The 14,421-nt window shown below is 34.3% G+C and overlaps 1 protein-coding gene and 1 pseudogene across 1 annotated transcript; both read left to right on the forward strand.

The window, feature by feature from the left end:
• The first annotated feature begins 271 nt into the window (after positions 1–271).
• LOC126080178 (olfactory receptor 4A5-like) lies at positions 272–1,270 on the forward strand. The gene has a single exon (XM_049891456.1). The coding sequence runs from the start codon at positions 272–274 to the stop codon at positions 1,268–1,270; it is 999 nt and encodes a 332-aa protein (XP_049747413.1).
• Positions 1,271–12,948: 11,678 nt separating this feature from the next.
• Positions 12,949–13,931, forward strand: LOC126079807 (olfactory receptor 4A5-like; annotated as a pseudogene).
• The last annotated feature ends 490 nt before the right edge of the window (positions 13,932–14,421 follow it).

Here is a 14,421-nt window from a genome sequence, read left to right on the forward strand (position 1 = left end):
CACTAAGATTTAGAGATAGAACCTCGTAATCATAGGCCCAATCCAGTCATCTGAGAATAAGTAGAATTCTTAAGTGAAGACATACTGGAATCTTTGAAAGAAGCTCAGTAGATATTTCTAAATGTTTATTGTGAATTAGCCACTGTACAAGATTAAGAGTGAAGAAGAGCTCCACGACCTAATGCATGTATTCACAGTGATGTCCATGATTTCATTACAGGTCTTGTTTTTCTGAGCTCTCATCTCTGTAGCAGGTCTTATAGAAGAGTAAATGGGATACACTAACAATGTAACAGAATTTGTTCTCCTGGGACTCACTCAGGATCCTGAGGGCCAAAAAGTGTTATTTGTCATGTTTCTGCTCATCTACATTGTGACAATGGTGGGCAACCTGCTTATTGTCATGACTGTTATTGTCAGCCCCTCCCTGGGCTCTCCCATGTACTTCTTCCTTGCCTATCTGTCACTCATGGATGCTGTTTATTCCACTGCCATTTCCCCCCAAATCATTCTAGACTTACTCTGTGAAAAAAAGACAATTTCCTTCCCAGCTTGCATGGGCCAGCTCTTTATAGAACACTTATTTAGTGGTTCTGAGGTCTTTCTTCTGGTGGCAATGGCCTATGACCGCTATGTGGCCATCTGTAAGCCACTGCACTACTTGACCATCATGAATCAACGGTTTTGCATTCTGTTGCTGGTGGCGGCCTGGGTTGGAGGTTTTTTTCACTCTTTGGTTCAACTTCTCTTTGTGTACAGCCTCCCCTTCTGTGGCCCCAATGTCATTAATCACTTTGGCTGTAACATGTACCCATTATTGGAACTTGCTTGCACTGACACCTATTTTATTGGCCTCATTGTAGTTGCCAATGGTGGAGCCATCTGTATGGTAATTTTTATCCTTCTACTAACCTCCTATGGGGTCATCCTAAACTCCCTGAAGACTCACAGTCAGGCGGGGAGGCACAAAGCCCTGTGTACCTGCAGCTCCCACATCACAGTGGTTGTCCTCTTCTTTGTTCCCTGTATTTTCATGTATGTTAGACCTGTTTCCAACTTTCCCATTGACAAATCTATGACTGTGGTTTATACAGTTATCACTCCCATGTTGAATCCTCTGATATACACCCTGAGAAATTCTGAGATGAAAAATGCTATGGAAAAAATCTGGAGTAGAAAGTTAACCACAGGTAGAATAAGAATTTGCATCCACACTGAAAATATCATTGCTAGTTCTAAAGCAAGAAACAGGCAAAAATTATCTCAATGAACGATTAAGTCAATTCAGTGGATTCTCTAGGAATACTTCTCTTTACTGATAGAAAGGCATCCAAAATGTAGAATAAATTATTCTTTGACATTACAGTTAAACTAATAGAGGCATTCTGGAGGCTGGATGAAGAGCATTTGTATTTTTTATTTTATAAATAAAAGTAAAACTAAGCTCACATTGTAATTTTATTTTTCTCAGTACATGCTGAAACAAGACTTTGAAGAATTTTTTTTTTTCTTTTCAAAAGGAGTAAAAACAAGCTACTTTGGAAAATTTTGTATTATTCAAATTAATGAGAAAACAATTAGGCCAATACTTAGAACAAATTTCTGAGGCCAAAAGTACGGTTTTAAAATTTTACTGTTCATTATTCTATTAGCACAACAGTTTTTTTTAAGCTCCACTATGTACTTTGTGTTTAAGATTACTTCTATTCCTCTGGGCAATGCCCATGCATTTGTAATTCTGCATATTTTAGTGGGACATGATATTGTGTTTGGTTTGAGACACCATCGGTGAGCAATTTTGGTAGATAGGATGTGGTTGATGAAGAAAACTCATTCTAGCTCTTGATTAGAGGACAGATAGTATGCTCACGTGGGTTTGAAAATAACATTAATCCAAGTTATAAACAATGTTTTCCTCATTAGCAATTATGTGCATTTTTGCAATTCTTAAAAGATTAGATAGAGGTTCTGATTTTATCTCCATGAAATTGAATTTATGAAAAGAAATGTGTCATTTTACATAAGCAGCATGTTCTCTTTGTATTAAATTTAAATATGTTTTAATGTAAACACTTAGTAATGATTTGTTTTGGTAAAAATAATGTTTTGGTTTTTTCATTTTCATGTAAAAAAAAAATAAGTTTTTCTCAGTCTACAGCCCATCCAGACACATCCCCAAACCAGAAAACAGAAAAAATTTTCTTAATGTAATATGGAACACAATCTACTCTTAACAAGATTTTACCTTTTTAACTAAAAGAAAGATTTTAGAACTTTTCTTATTTTTAAATTTTAGTGTATAATTTTTCATGTATATCCAGCAACATATGCAATTATTTATAAATCTTGTAGCCTCTTACCTAGTATATTATCAATATCATTGAAACTACCTGATTTCACTTCTCTGAAGACATTTCTCCACCTCTTCTCAGAAGTAATACCAATCCTAAGTTTTTAATCACGATTAAAAATAGTTTAATTATGTATGTATGTATCCTTAATGTATATTGTTTAGATTTTCCTATTCCAGTAGTTTCCTTATGGACAATTTGGTATTGTCTATGTGTAGGATCATATCATCTGCGAATAGGGATAGTTTTGCCAATTTCTTTTCAATTTGGATGCCGTTATTTCTTTTTCTTGCCTTGTTCCTCTAGCTAGGACTTCCAGCACAATGTTAAATAAAAAAAAAAAAAAATTTATAGGAGTGGCAATAAAGGGCCTCCTTGTCTTGTGCATGTTCTAAGAGGGAATGCTTTCAGCCTCTCTCCACTGAGAATGATGTTGGCTTTTGGTTTTGCATAGATGTCCTTTATTATGTTGAGGAATTTCTCTACTATTCCTATTTTATTGAGAGTTTTTATCAGGAATAAGTGTTGAGCTTTATCAAATGTCTATTGTGTTATGTGATTCTTTTTCTTTTGTTCTATTTATATGATGGATTATGTTGATTGATTTTCTAATGTTGAACCAACCTTGCATACCTGGTATGACTCTCACATGGTAGGGGTGTATTACCTTTTTAATGTGATGCTGAATACTTTTGGCTAGAATTTTGCTGTGCATTTTTGCTTTTATGTTCATGAGAGATATTGGTCTGTATTTTTATTTTTTAAATTTGTGTGTTTTCCTGGCTTTGGTATCAGGGTTATACTGGCTTTAGAGAATGAATTTGGGAGATTTCCTGCATTCCTGTGCTCTGAAATAGTTTGAATAGCACTGGTGTGAGCTCTTCTCTGAAGGTTTGGTAGAATTCTCCAGTGAAGCTGTCCAGACCAGGGCTTTTCTTTGTTGGGAGTTTTTAATTTAATTTTTTATTTTTACCCCATTCTATCTCTTCTCTTGTTATGCATTTTTCAGATTTTCTATCTCAGTTTTTGTTAGTTTAGGTAGGTAGTGTGTTTCTAGAAATTTGTCCATTTCCTCTAGTTTCTCAAATTTGTTGGAGTGCAATTTTTCATAGTATTCTGGTGTGATCTTTATTTTAGTTATTTCTGTAGTAAAGTCTCTCATCTCATCTTATTTGGGTGGTTTCCTCTTCTGTTTGTCTTTTGTCAGCTTGTCCAATGGTTTGCCGAATTTTTTGATCTATTCAGGGAGCGAAGTTTTTGTCTTGTTGGTTATTTTTTTTTTTCCTGATATTTCATTTATTTCTGCTCCAATCCTTATTACTTCCTTTCTCCTCTTGCCTCTGGCCTCTTTTTGCTATTCTCTTTCTATTTGAGTCATAGTGCTAACATTTTCATTTTGATTTGTCCTCCTATTTTGATGAGTGCGTGTATTGCTATGAGTTGACCGCTGAACACTGCCTTTGCTGTGTTGCAAAAGCTTCGATAGGATACGTTTACATTCTCATTTGATTCTGGGAATTTTTTGATTTCCTCTTGATTTCTTCTATTAGCCAGTGGTTTTTAAGCAAGATGTTATTCAGGTTTCACGTATTTGATTTTTCCCTTGCTCTTCTTATTGTTGATTCCTACTTTTATGGTGGTGTGATTAGAGAGAATGTTTTGTATTATTTTGATGTTTTCGATTTTATTGAGGCTTGTTTTGTGCTAAAATGTGGTCTATTCTAGAGAATGTTTCATATACTTTGAAAAAATGCACACTCTGCTGCTGTTTGGTGGAGTGTTCTACATATATCTCTGAGGTCAGGTTGGGTGATCATGGCCTTTAGATGTTCTGTATTTTTGCTGAGTTTCTTTCTAAATGTTCTGTCCTTTACCTAGAGATGTGTTGAAGTCTTCTATTATTATTGTGGAACTGAGCATTTCTTTTTTCCTTGCTCTTAGAATTTCTTGTATGTATTTTGGAACCCTGTCATTGAGTGCATAGATGTTTATTAAGGTTAAGTGTTATTGGTTGATTGTCACCTCTGTCATTATGTAATGTCCTCCCTTGTCTAGATGATCGATTTTACCTTAAACTCTTATTTATCTGAGAGTAATATTGCTACACTTACTCTTTTTTGGTTACTGCTTGCTTGATATAGTTTTTCTTTCTTTTAATTTTTATTATGTTTATGTCTTTGTGTCAATGATATGTCTCTTGTAGACAGCATATTGATGAATCATTTTTTTTAAATCCATTCTGACACTCTCTGCCTCTTTATGCGTGCATTTAAGCCATTAACATTCAGTGTGACTATTGATAGACAGGTATGCATTTACTGCCTTCATATTGTGCTTTTCTTTTGTGGTGCTGATGTTTTCTTTGTTGCTCTTACTTTCCTGTGCTGAGTTCCTTTTTTTTGTGAATTTTCTTTTCTTTCGTTTGTGTAGGTTTTGTGTTTACTGAATTTTTGTGTATTTCTTCTTTTTCTTATTTGGATGGTTAGGTTTGTTAATTTTCTTTGTGGTTTTCTTGAAATTTACCCTTACCTTCCTAAGTCTGAAAAAAAAAATCAATTGTTTATTACTTGATATTGCCTTGACTTCCTCTCCATCTGAAAATTCTATGTTTACCCCATTTATTCTCCTTTTTATTGTTTTGACACTGTCATCATTTACTGATTGACATTTCTGTTTTCCTTTTTAAGTCTTTAGCTTTATTTTAATATTGAGAGTTCTTTGCCTAGGTTGGTATCTGGCTGATGCTGACCTATGTCCTAGACTCTGGTGTTGTCTGATGTTGCCAGTTCTCTAACATAAGGTCTGCCTTTAATATTTCTTGTAAGTTTGGTTTGGTTTTTCAGAATTATCTCAATTTCTGTTTATCTGGGTATGTACTAATTTTACAATTGTATTGGAGAGTCTTGCAGGATATGTTATTCTTTGTTTGTATTTTTATCAATTCAGGGTTTTATATATGTCATCCCATCACCTTCTTACCTGCATTGTTTTTGCCAAGTAATTAGAGTTTAATTTTATTTTTCCCTTTTATAAGTGACTTTTTGTTTTTCTAGATCTGCTCTCAGGATTCTTTCTTTGTCTTTGGTTTTGGCAAGTGTGATTATGATGTATTGTTGTGACATTCTTTTGCAGTTCATCATGTATGGGGCTATTTGAGCTTATTAGATGGTCAGGTTTTCTTGATATTCTTTTCATGATATTTTGGAAGTTTTCTGTCAGTAAATCTTCAACAACCTTCTCTGTGTTTTCCACCTTCTCTCCCTGTTCTGAAACTCTAATCACATGCAAATTTTTGCTCTTGATTGTGTCCCACATAATTCTTAATTTTTCTTCATTGTCTTCTCTAATTTTTCCTCGGAGAAGGTGGTGTACATATGTTTGCCTTCAATATAGCTGATTTATAAGTAACCTGAAGGTAGAAAGTTTAATTATTTTTGTGCTCTCTCTTGCTTGTGCAATGTGTGGGATATAGAATTCACACCAGAAACTAAAAAAAATTTTTTTTGAATTCTCATTCTATTGGAATCAGATGAACTTTTTATATATTGCATATATGTACCAGTTTTCTTTGATGTTTGCTACAAATGTTTACCTTAGCATGTTTTTCATATTATAATTATGAGTGTTTTTATATACAGATGTTATATTTAAAAATTCTTTTACTTTTTGACTTCTTCATTTACTCGGAGAATTCTGTTTTCTTTCACAGACTTTATACATTTTAATCTTTATATTTGGTATTGTATTATAAATAACTTTTCAAATAATTCTGTTTTCAACCAATCTAGAATTTATTTTTATTTGTGGTGAGAGAATATTTAAACCTATTTTCTCCAAATTGGTAAAGTATTCTGCCAGCCTAGCTGTTTAATTATTTTAAGTACAAATTTAATTTTTTTTTCTGTTAATATGTCATTTTATACATCTTTAAAATAATCAATCTTTTCTTCCACTTTTTTATTTTTTTGGTTTATTTCTCTGCCACTAACACACACTATTTCAGTAATCAAATATTTCTAATGTTATTTATACCTGGTCCCCCCCCCCAAAAGAAACCAAATCCATTACCATTGAGTCTATTCTGATTCATAGCCACTGTATAGGACAGAGCAGAACTGCCCCATTGTGTATCCAAGGAGCAGTCGGTAGATTCAAAATGCTGAATTTTGGGGTTAGAAGCTGAACTCTTTGACTACTACATTACATACTTCTATTTAAGAACTCTCTTTTGAAAGCAAAAAAAAAATTTTTCTTTCAGGAAGTGAGCATTGCATTCATATCACTCAACATCAGAAATGGAAATCTTGACAGAGGTTTCATTTGTTCTGCAAATTATACTTATGAATATGATATACTTCCCCCTAGCTTCATTCCTGGCCATATATCTGTATGTACAATTTTGTTTTTATTAAGGACTTTTGTTATGCTGCTTAATTTTTAAGTGAATGACCCTCTGACATCAAGCATGACATAAGGGCACTCATGGTGCACTTCCTTGTGTCACTATGAAACCCAATGACCTTACACTAGCTGTCTTTCAAATAGCATGCATGTTACCAGTGTATCAGGGAACTTACTAATCCCGCCTCCTAGCGTTCATCACTGGGTGGCAGTATTAGGCTTCTGCCAGTGTCTCCATGTGCAAATATTCATGTAATAGACATTTCCAAAGTTATCTGAGCACTAGGATTATGTCTTTCTAATGCAAAAGCTGTACAAAAAAAAAAAAAGAAGACAAAGGAGAATTAGTACATCCGAGTTGTGGCGTTAGCAAAGGATATTTAATATAGCATGGATTGTCAGAAGAATGTAATGAATTAAGTTTGAACAGGATTGTGTGTAGATTTTATCTCACAAAAATGTGACAGTATGCTAAGTCAATCCTTGGGGAAAAATGTAAATATATAGTTCACTTTTTTCTGCATATAACTATGCCTAGCATTTCTCTAATTCTAAAAGTTCATTTGGAAGCAGAAAAATATGGAAAATACATTTAAATTTTGAAAGATTAATGAACTGTTGTTGCTAATAAGACAGGCTATGATGTAAAAATTAAAATCAAGTGATACTGCTTAAAAAACACACTCATACACATAAACTAACCTAAATTCATACACACCTTTAAGATCGGGGTGTTTCAGTTAGGTGGCTTTTGGTTGCAAATGACAGAAAATTCAACTAAAAACTTTCTGAACTATAAATGTACTTATTAATTGGTCATGGTAACTTTAAACTTCAAGGTTATGGCAAGCTTCAGGGTTAGTTGATAGAGTATATCGATTTCTGCAATAGAGCCATGCACGCAAATAAAATTTAGCTCACTCAAAGTTAAGGTACCTGTTTTAAGTCCTAGTCAAGTTGAGTCTTGATACAACTGAGAATAAAGTGATTAAGTTAAGATACATCCTCTTGGATCATGTTGTGACTATTCATGAAAACAACTGCTGACTGTGTTTGAGAAATAAATCGTTATGGTTCCAGCTGACCTAGATTCAGGCTTAGATCAACAACATCTGCTCTAATCCAGAAGTGCAGAACTGTGATTATCTGCCTTTTCAAAAATTGGAAGGTAAATTTCAGTAACTTACCTAGTCCCAATGTTCTCTGCCTCTGAGCCATAGGGTTTATTGGGTATAGAGGCTCTAACAGTCAGAGTAAGGCCTTCTTCTGCTAGGAATATGGTTAGGCAAGAGAATCTGCTGCTTGTTCTCCAGTCATTTTGGAATAAACATTATCTGCCTTACCTAAAGATTTACTAATATAAAACTCATAATTTATTATTCACTTTATTTTAGAATTTTCTCTTCTCATTACAGACATTTCACATTACTTGGCTTTCCACTACTTTTCTTGGCAAGACTCAAGCCTTTTCCCTCTAGGGATTGTCTAGGGAAGAAAAGTGTCCAGGAGAGGTAACTTCATTTGAATTTGTTCCAAATATTCTAACAATCTAATTTATAGTGAACTTGCATTATCTTTCATTTAAAACAGTATTGATATAAAAAGCCACATACTATGTCTGCACATATAAACGGAAGAATTATTTCCTGATAGAATGACCCAAGAGATTTCTGAAAACTCAAATTCCTGTCTAGGATGGAGACTCTCTGTAATTAGCATCTAGTCCTGTAGATGGTTTCATGTTATATTTTCTGTTGATACATATCTGTCATTGCTTGTTGGAATTTACGGAAAGTCATGATTTTCTGGACTGAGGTTGGGGAGATGTAGGGGCATTCTTCTAGTGAGGAAAGAAATGGTCTTTGGATATGCTTTTTGAATGACTGAATTGCTGAAAAGTTCTGGTCCTATCTGTGAGAAGCTCTGTCATTGGCTTTTCTAGGAAGTTAAATCCCAGCCTTTGCCTTGTTAGGTACAGGATTAATGAGGAGGGAGACATGAGTATGACCCTAAATCCTCAGTTAAAAACTTTTGTTTGCTTCATCATAATTGATTAAACAAAGAAAATTTCAAATAACAAATTTCAGTGATTTTTACTTTGTGTCACTAAATAACGAGCTTGGCCAGGTTAATTTCCATTAATTTGCCTATTTTTTGCATAGTCATGCGAACATAGCATCCTCATTGTTCTTCCAGCACATTTTCTAACAGGTGAGAACGTTCAGCTGTTTACTATTATTTTTAAGTGTCTTCATGTTCCAGGCAACCACATATACAGTTCTACAGTTTTCTGAAAAAAAAAAAAAAGATATGATGGGCAGCTTGTGTGGAAGTATGAAAAGTGTAACCACTTGGAACTATTTCTAGATCCACTGAGCAGTGCACATTGCCATGTGTTCTGTGATTTTAGATAAATACATGAGGTATCTACAATTACTCTCAATGAAAGAACCCCTGATTTTCAGGACCAAGGACAAGAACCAAGAGGTAAATTTTTGAAACATCTGATGGAGGACACTCATTAAAAATTTCCATCATATATTGAAATAGAGTTAATTTCTTAAATATATTTCACTAGATTAATTGTGAGTTTGTAAAATTAAGCAAGAGAAACACAGAAATTAGCCAGAACATACACAGTCTATTTCGCTTAAGTATTTTATCCTGATAGATGTTTACTATTTGCCAAATAACAGATGAAGCAAGTTATGCATTAGAATAAGTCAATAGATTTGTAATCTTGGCTCGTAGGATATGTGATATATTAATATATATAGTTATTTTAGAAATATTTGAGCTAAATCAAAAAACCAAACCCTTTGCTTCAAGTAGATTCTATCTCATAGTGACCCTGAAAGACAGAGTAGAACTGCCCCATAGAGTTTCAAGGGAGGAGCTGGTGGATTCAAACTGCTGACCTTTGGTTAACAGCCATGCTCTTAACTGCTGCACCACCGAGGCTCCATATTTGAATAAGAAAATTTAAAACTATGTATTACCTCAAGTGTCAGGGTGTAAAAAAAAAGTTATGCCTGGAAATTTGATATGTGCTTTTAAGTGGGAATATTTTAAAATTATGGTAACAACCATATATATATATATATACATTTATACATATGTATACCTTTTTGTATATATACAAAATTATGACAGTAACCATATGTACAAATGCCTATATATATACACAATTTTTTTAATTATACAAAAAGAAACTGGTGATCAGGAAGTACCTTGCCTACTGCCACTTAGAGAGACTTATAAAACTGTAATTGTAATGTACTATAGAGGTTATTTTTGTTACTATGACAGTTTAATTTCTATTTGTAAAAAGCCATGTCCTTATAAAAATAAATGATTTTTTTTTCTAGAAAGGTGTAAGCTTAGTGGTTTACATCGAGAGCCTAGTAATTATTTTAGTTTTTATAGTATCAAATCTTTGAGGACTGAAACTATAGTGAATACTTCACATACTGATTGTTTTACATGGAAATAATTTAGCTGGCCAACAGAATATTTATTTCGGTGAAATCCGGCATTGACATTAATAAAATTAAGAGCACTAGACCTTGAAGAAAATAGATAGTTAAAGAAAAATTAGATATAAGCTATCTTTAACCATTATGTTCTTCAACAGCTGTACCTTTATTAATCAACCGCTTCAAAAATGAAAGAACTCCTGAACCACCCAGACATATAGAAGACTCATTAGAGCTGGTTCCTAAAAGATAGCTCAAAATTCCTCTGCACATGTTCTTTCCCCTCAGCCAAATCAATATCAATGAAATCAGCTTGTCTACATTTGAGGTTTAGTAATTCAGCAATTTTCTGCAAGAAAGAATAATCCTAAAAATTGTGTTTGTACCTATATATGTACTATCCTCTCTTATTTGAGTTTGTTTTTAACCGTAAGTGCTAGGGCCTCTGAGGGATCAATGTTCTTTTTTTTTTTTCTTTGAATTTTCTTTTCTTTTTCCCCCTTTTCCTTCACTTCCTTTCTCTTTCCTTCTCTCCTTTCGTCCACTCTTGTTCTTCTTCTTCTTCTTCTTCTTTTTTTTTGTTTCACTCTCATCTCTGTTTTCCCCTTCCTTTCCCTTTTTATTCTTTATTTTGTAGGGTGGGCTCTGTGTTTAATTGTAATGGCTTCCCAAGAAGCCTCCTGAGTAAGTTCAGGAAGCCTCAGTGGTTGGCCTTCCAGCACTCTTTCACAAGAAAAAATCTTTCTGAAGATTTCTTAAGAAAGCTATCCCCACTTAACACATTAATATCCCAATTACCTGTGTATATTAATTTCTTAAATATAATTTCTCTGCTTCCTGATTTGATTCTTCTTTTCTTTCATTTTCTACTCTTTAGGTCTCCATCTGATGCATGGCTACAAGTTTTTCCTTTTTTCCTGCTTAACTTTCATCAATATACTCACCATTAGAGGTAGATATTAAGACACACATTCAACAAAATAGATAATTCTTATAATGTACGGTTTTATCCTATGTCCCAAAATGTGTGTCTGTGAATTATAAATACATAATATTCTTTTTACAAGTAAAATACTTGTTCCTAATGTGAAAAAGATCCAGATGATTTGTTCTGATCAAATGTCCATAGAGAAACATTCAAGGACAATAATAAAAAGCTACCGTTTATTGATTCTTTATCAGGATCCAGGCAGTGCTTTAGGTACTTTGCATGTAAAAACACACACACACTAACTTCAGAGATACATACAATTGATTTCCCCATTTTACAAATTATGAAACTGAGGCACAAAGAGGTTTATGAAGTTGCACAAGGTCACAGAGACAGTAAGCGGTGAAGGTGGAATTCAAACACAGACAGTGTTGCCCCAGAGTACGCATTATTCGTCACTGTGCTGTGCGCTCTTTCCAGGGGTGTCCTGGGCCTTAAACAAGCGCACACTGAATGAGAAAGCTAATCAGTATTTGGTCACTTGAGTGATCCAATTCCAACACTGACTAGCATTTTTTAAAGTATCATTGATGAGCTTCGAGATTGTTGTTTAATTACAAATATATAAATAGAAATATCCAGCAGAATAAAATAAGTTGGGGTTTCACTGATAATGTCATAGACAGTTGGACTAGAAAGGATTCTAAGATCATCTAGTTCAATTCTTTATTTTCCAATGAGTAAATTGAGACAGATTTGTGGCTAAATAAAGAAAATAACTAAAACTCATACCTTCTTACACTGAGTTTCGATTTTTCCTTTGGGTATGTTCCCTTTCGAAGTCTGGATATCGAAGTTCTAATTCTGACTGCTCTCAGTGCCTAAGTATTATCTATAAATCCCTCTCCCTTTGTCCTCCATCTCTCCTTAAAGTGTCTATTTTCTCCCCCATGGCTACCCAGCACACCTGCAATGGATTTGCAAAATGCTGGCTGCTAAGGTACTTATTAATTCTTATGTGTCAGTTAACTTCAGTTCAAAAATATTTGCTGAAAATACAGATCATATTGTAAGGGACAGAAAATCTATGTCCAAATAATTACCACAGGGAATAATAAACTAAATAATTTTGTAGTTATCTGATGCATTTCAAAGTCCAGGCTCTTCACATTTAATGAGAGATTCATAAACATTGAAAGCCATTTGAGGCAGGAAGGACCGAACTTCTAATAGTGGAATATCATAATATTTAGTGAGATATTCCTGAAGAGGGGTTATTTTTGCTGTTATATAGATCATATTGTAAAGGGACTCACCACAAATATTACCAACTGTAAGTACTGGTTTTATGTCAATTTATTTGTTTAGAGTTTATCTTCGCCACCAGAGAATGTTTCTTGAGAGCAGAAATCCTTTCCCTCTTTGTCATTGCTGACCTCTGTGCCAAGCACTGTCATGTTTTAAAAAAGGAGTATTAAATGAATGAAAGACTGTTGAGCCCCTGACTGATCTTCTCTGTAGAAGATCCACTAAGATTTAGAGATACAGCCCATTATTCATGGGCACATGAATAGAAGTAGAATTGTTAAGGGAAGACATACTGGGATCTTTGGAAGAGAAACTCAGTACATATTTCTAAATGTTTATTATGAGTAAGCCACTGTACAAGATTAATAGTGAAGAAGAACTCCAAGACCTAATGGACATATTCACACTGATGTTCATGATTTCTTTACAGGTCTTGTTCTCCTGAGCTCTCATCTCTGAAGTAGGTCTTATAGAAGAGTAAATGGGACACAGTAACAATGTAACAGAATTTGTCCTCCTGGGATTCACACAGGATCCTGAGGGCCAAAGAGTGTTAACTGTCATGTTTTTGTTCATCTACATTGTGACAATGATGGGCAACCTGCTCATTGTCATGACTGTTGTTGTCAGCCCCTCCCTGGGCTCCCCCATGTACTTCTTCCTTGCCTACCTGTCATTCATTGATGCTGTTTATTCCACTGCCATTTCCCCCAAAATGATTGTAGACTTACTCTGTGATAAAAAGACTATTTCCTTCTCAGGTTGCATGGGCCAGCTCTTTATAGAGCACTTATTTGGTGGTGCTGAGATCTTTCTTCTGGTGGCAATGGCCTATGATTGCTACGTGGCCATCTGTAAGCCACTGCATTATTTAACCATCATGAATCGACAGGTTTGCATTCTGTTGCTGGTGGTGGCCTGGGTTGGAGGTTTTTTGCACTCTGTGGTTCAACTTCTCTCTGTGTACAGCCTCCCCTTCTGTGGCCCCAATGTCATTGATCACTTCATGTGTGACATGTACCCATTATTGGAACTTGCTTTCTCTGACACCTATTTTGTAGGGCTCACTGTTGTTACCAATGGTGGAGCCATCTGTATGGTAATTTTTATCCTTCTAACACAATCTCCTATGGGGTCATCCTAAGATCCCTGAAGACTCACAGTCAGGAAGGGAGGCACAAAGCCCTGTCTACCTGCAGCTCCCACATTACAGTGGTTGCCCTCTTTTTTGTTCCCTGTATTTTCATGTATGTTAGACCTGTTTCCAACTTTCCAACTGACAAATTTATGACTGTGGTTTATACAGTTATCACTCCCAGGTTGAATCCTCTGATATACACTCTGAGAAATTCTGAGATGAAAAATGCTATGGAAAAAATCTGGAGTAGAAAGTTAACCACATGTAGAAGAATTTGCATCCACACTGAAAATATTGGTAATTCTAAAGCAAGTAATAGGCAATGAATTATTACATGGAATGATTAAGTCAATTCAATGGATTCTCTAGGAATACTTCTCTTTACTGATGTAAAGGCATCCAAAATGTAGAATAAACTATTCTTTGACATTAGAATGAAAGTAATCGAGACATTCTGGAGGCTGGATAGAAGCCGTAAGTATTTTTCCTGTTATAAATAAAAATAAGCTCACATTTAATTTTATTTTTCTCAGTATATACTGAAACAGGACTTAGAAAAAATTATTTTTTTCCTTTTAAAAAGAGAAAAAAACGAGTTACAAAAATTTTCTATCATCCAAATTAATGAGAAAACAGTTTGACCAATACTTAGAACAAATTTTTGAGGCCAAAATTTTACTCTTCATTATTCTATTAGCACAACAGTTTTTTTTTAGCTCCACTATCCGTTTTGTGTTTAAGATTACTTCTGTTCCTCTGGGCAATTTCTATGTATTTACAATTCTGCATATTTTAGTTGGATGTGATATTGTGTTT

This window comes from Elephas maximus, chromosome 7, assembly GCF_024166365.1.
Source record: "Elephas maximus indicus isolate mEleMax1 chromosome 7, mEleMax1 primary haplotype, whole genome shotgun sequence".
Lineage (NCBI taxonomy): Eukaryota > Metazoa > Chordata > Mammalia > Proboscidea > Elephantidae > Elephas > Elephas maximus.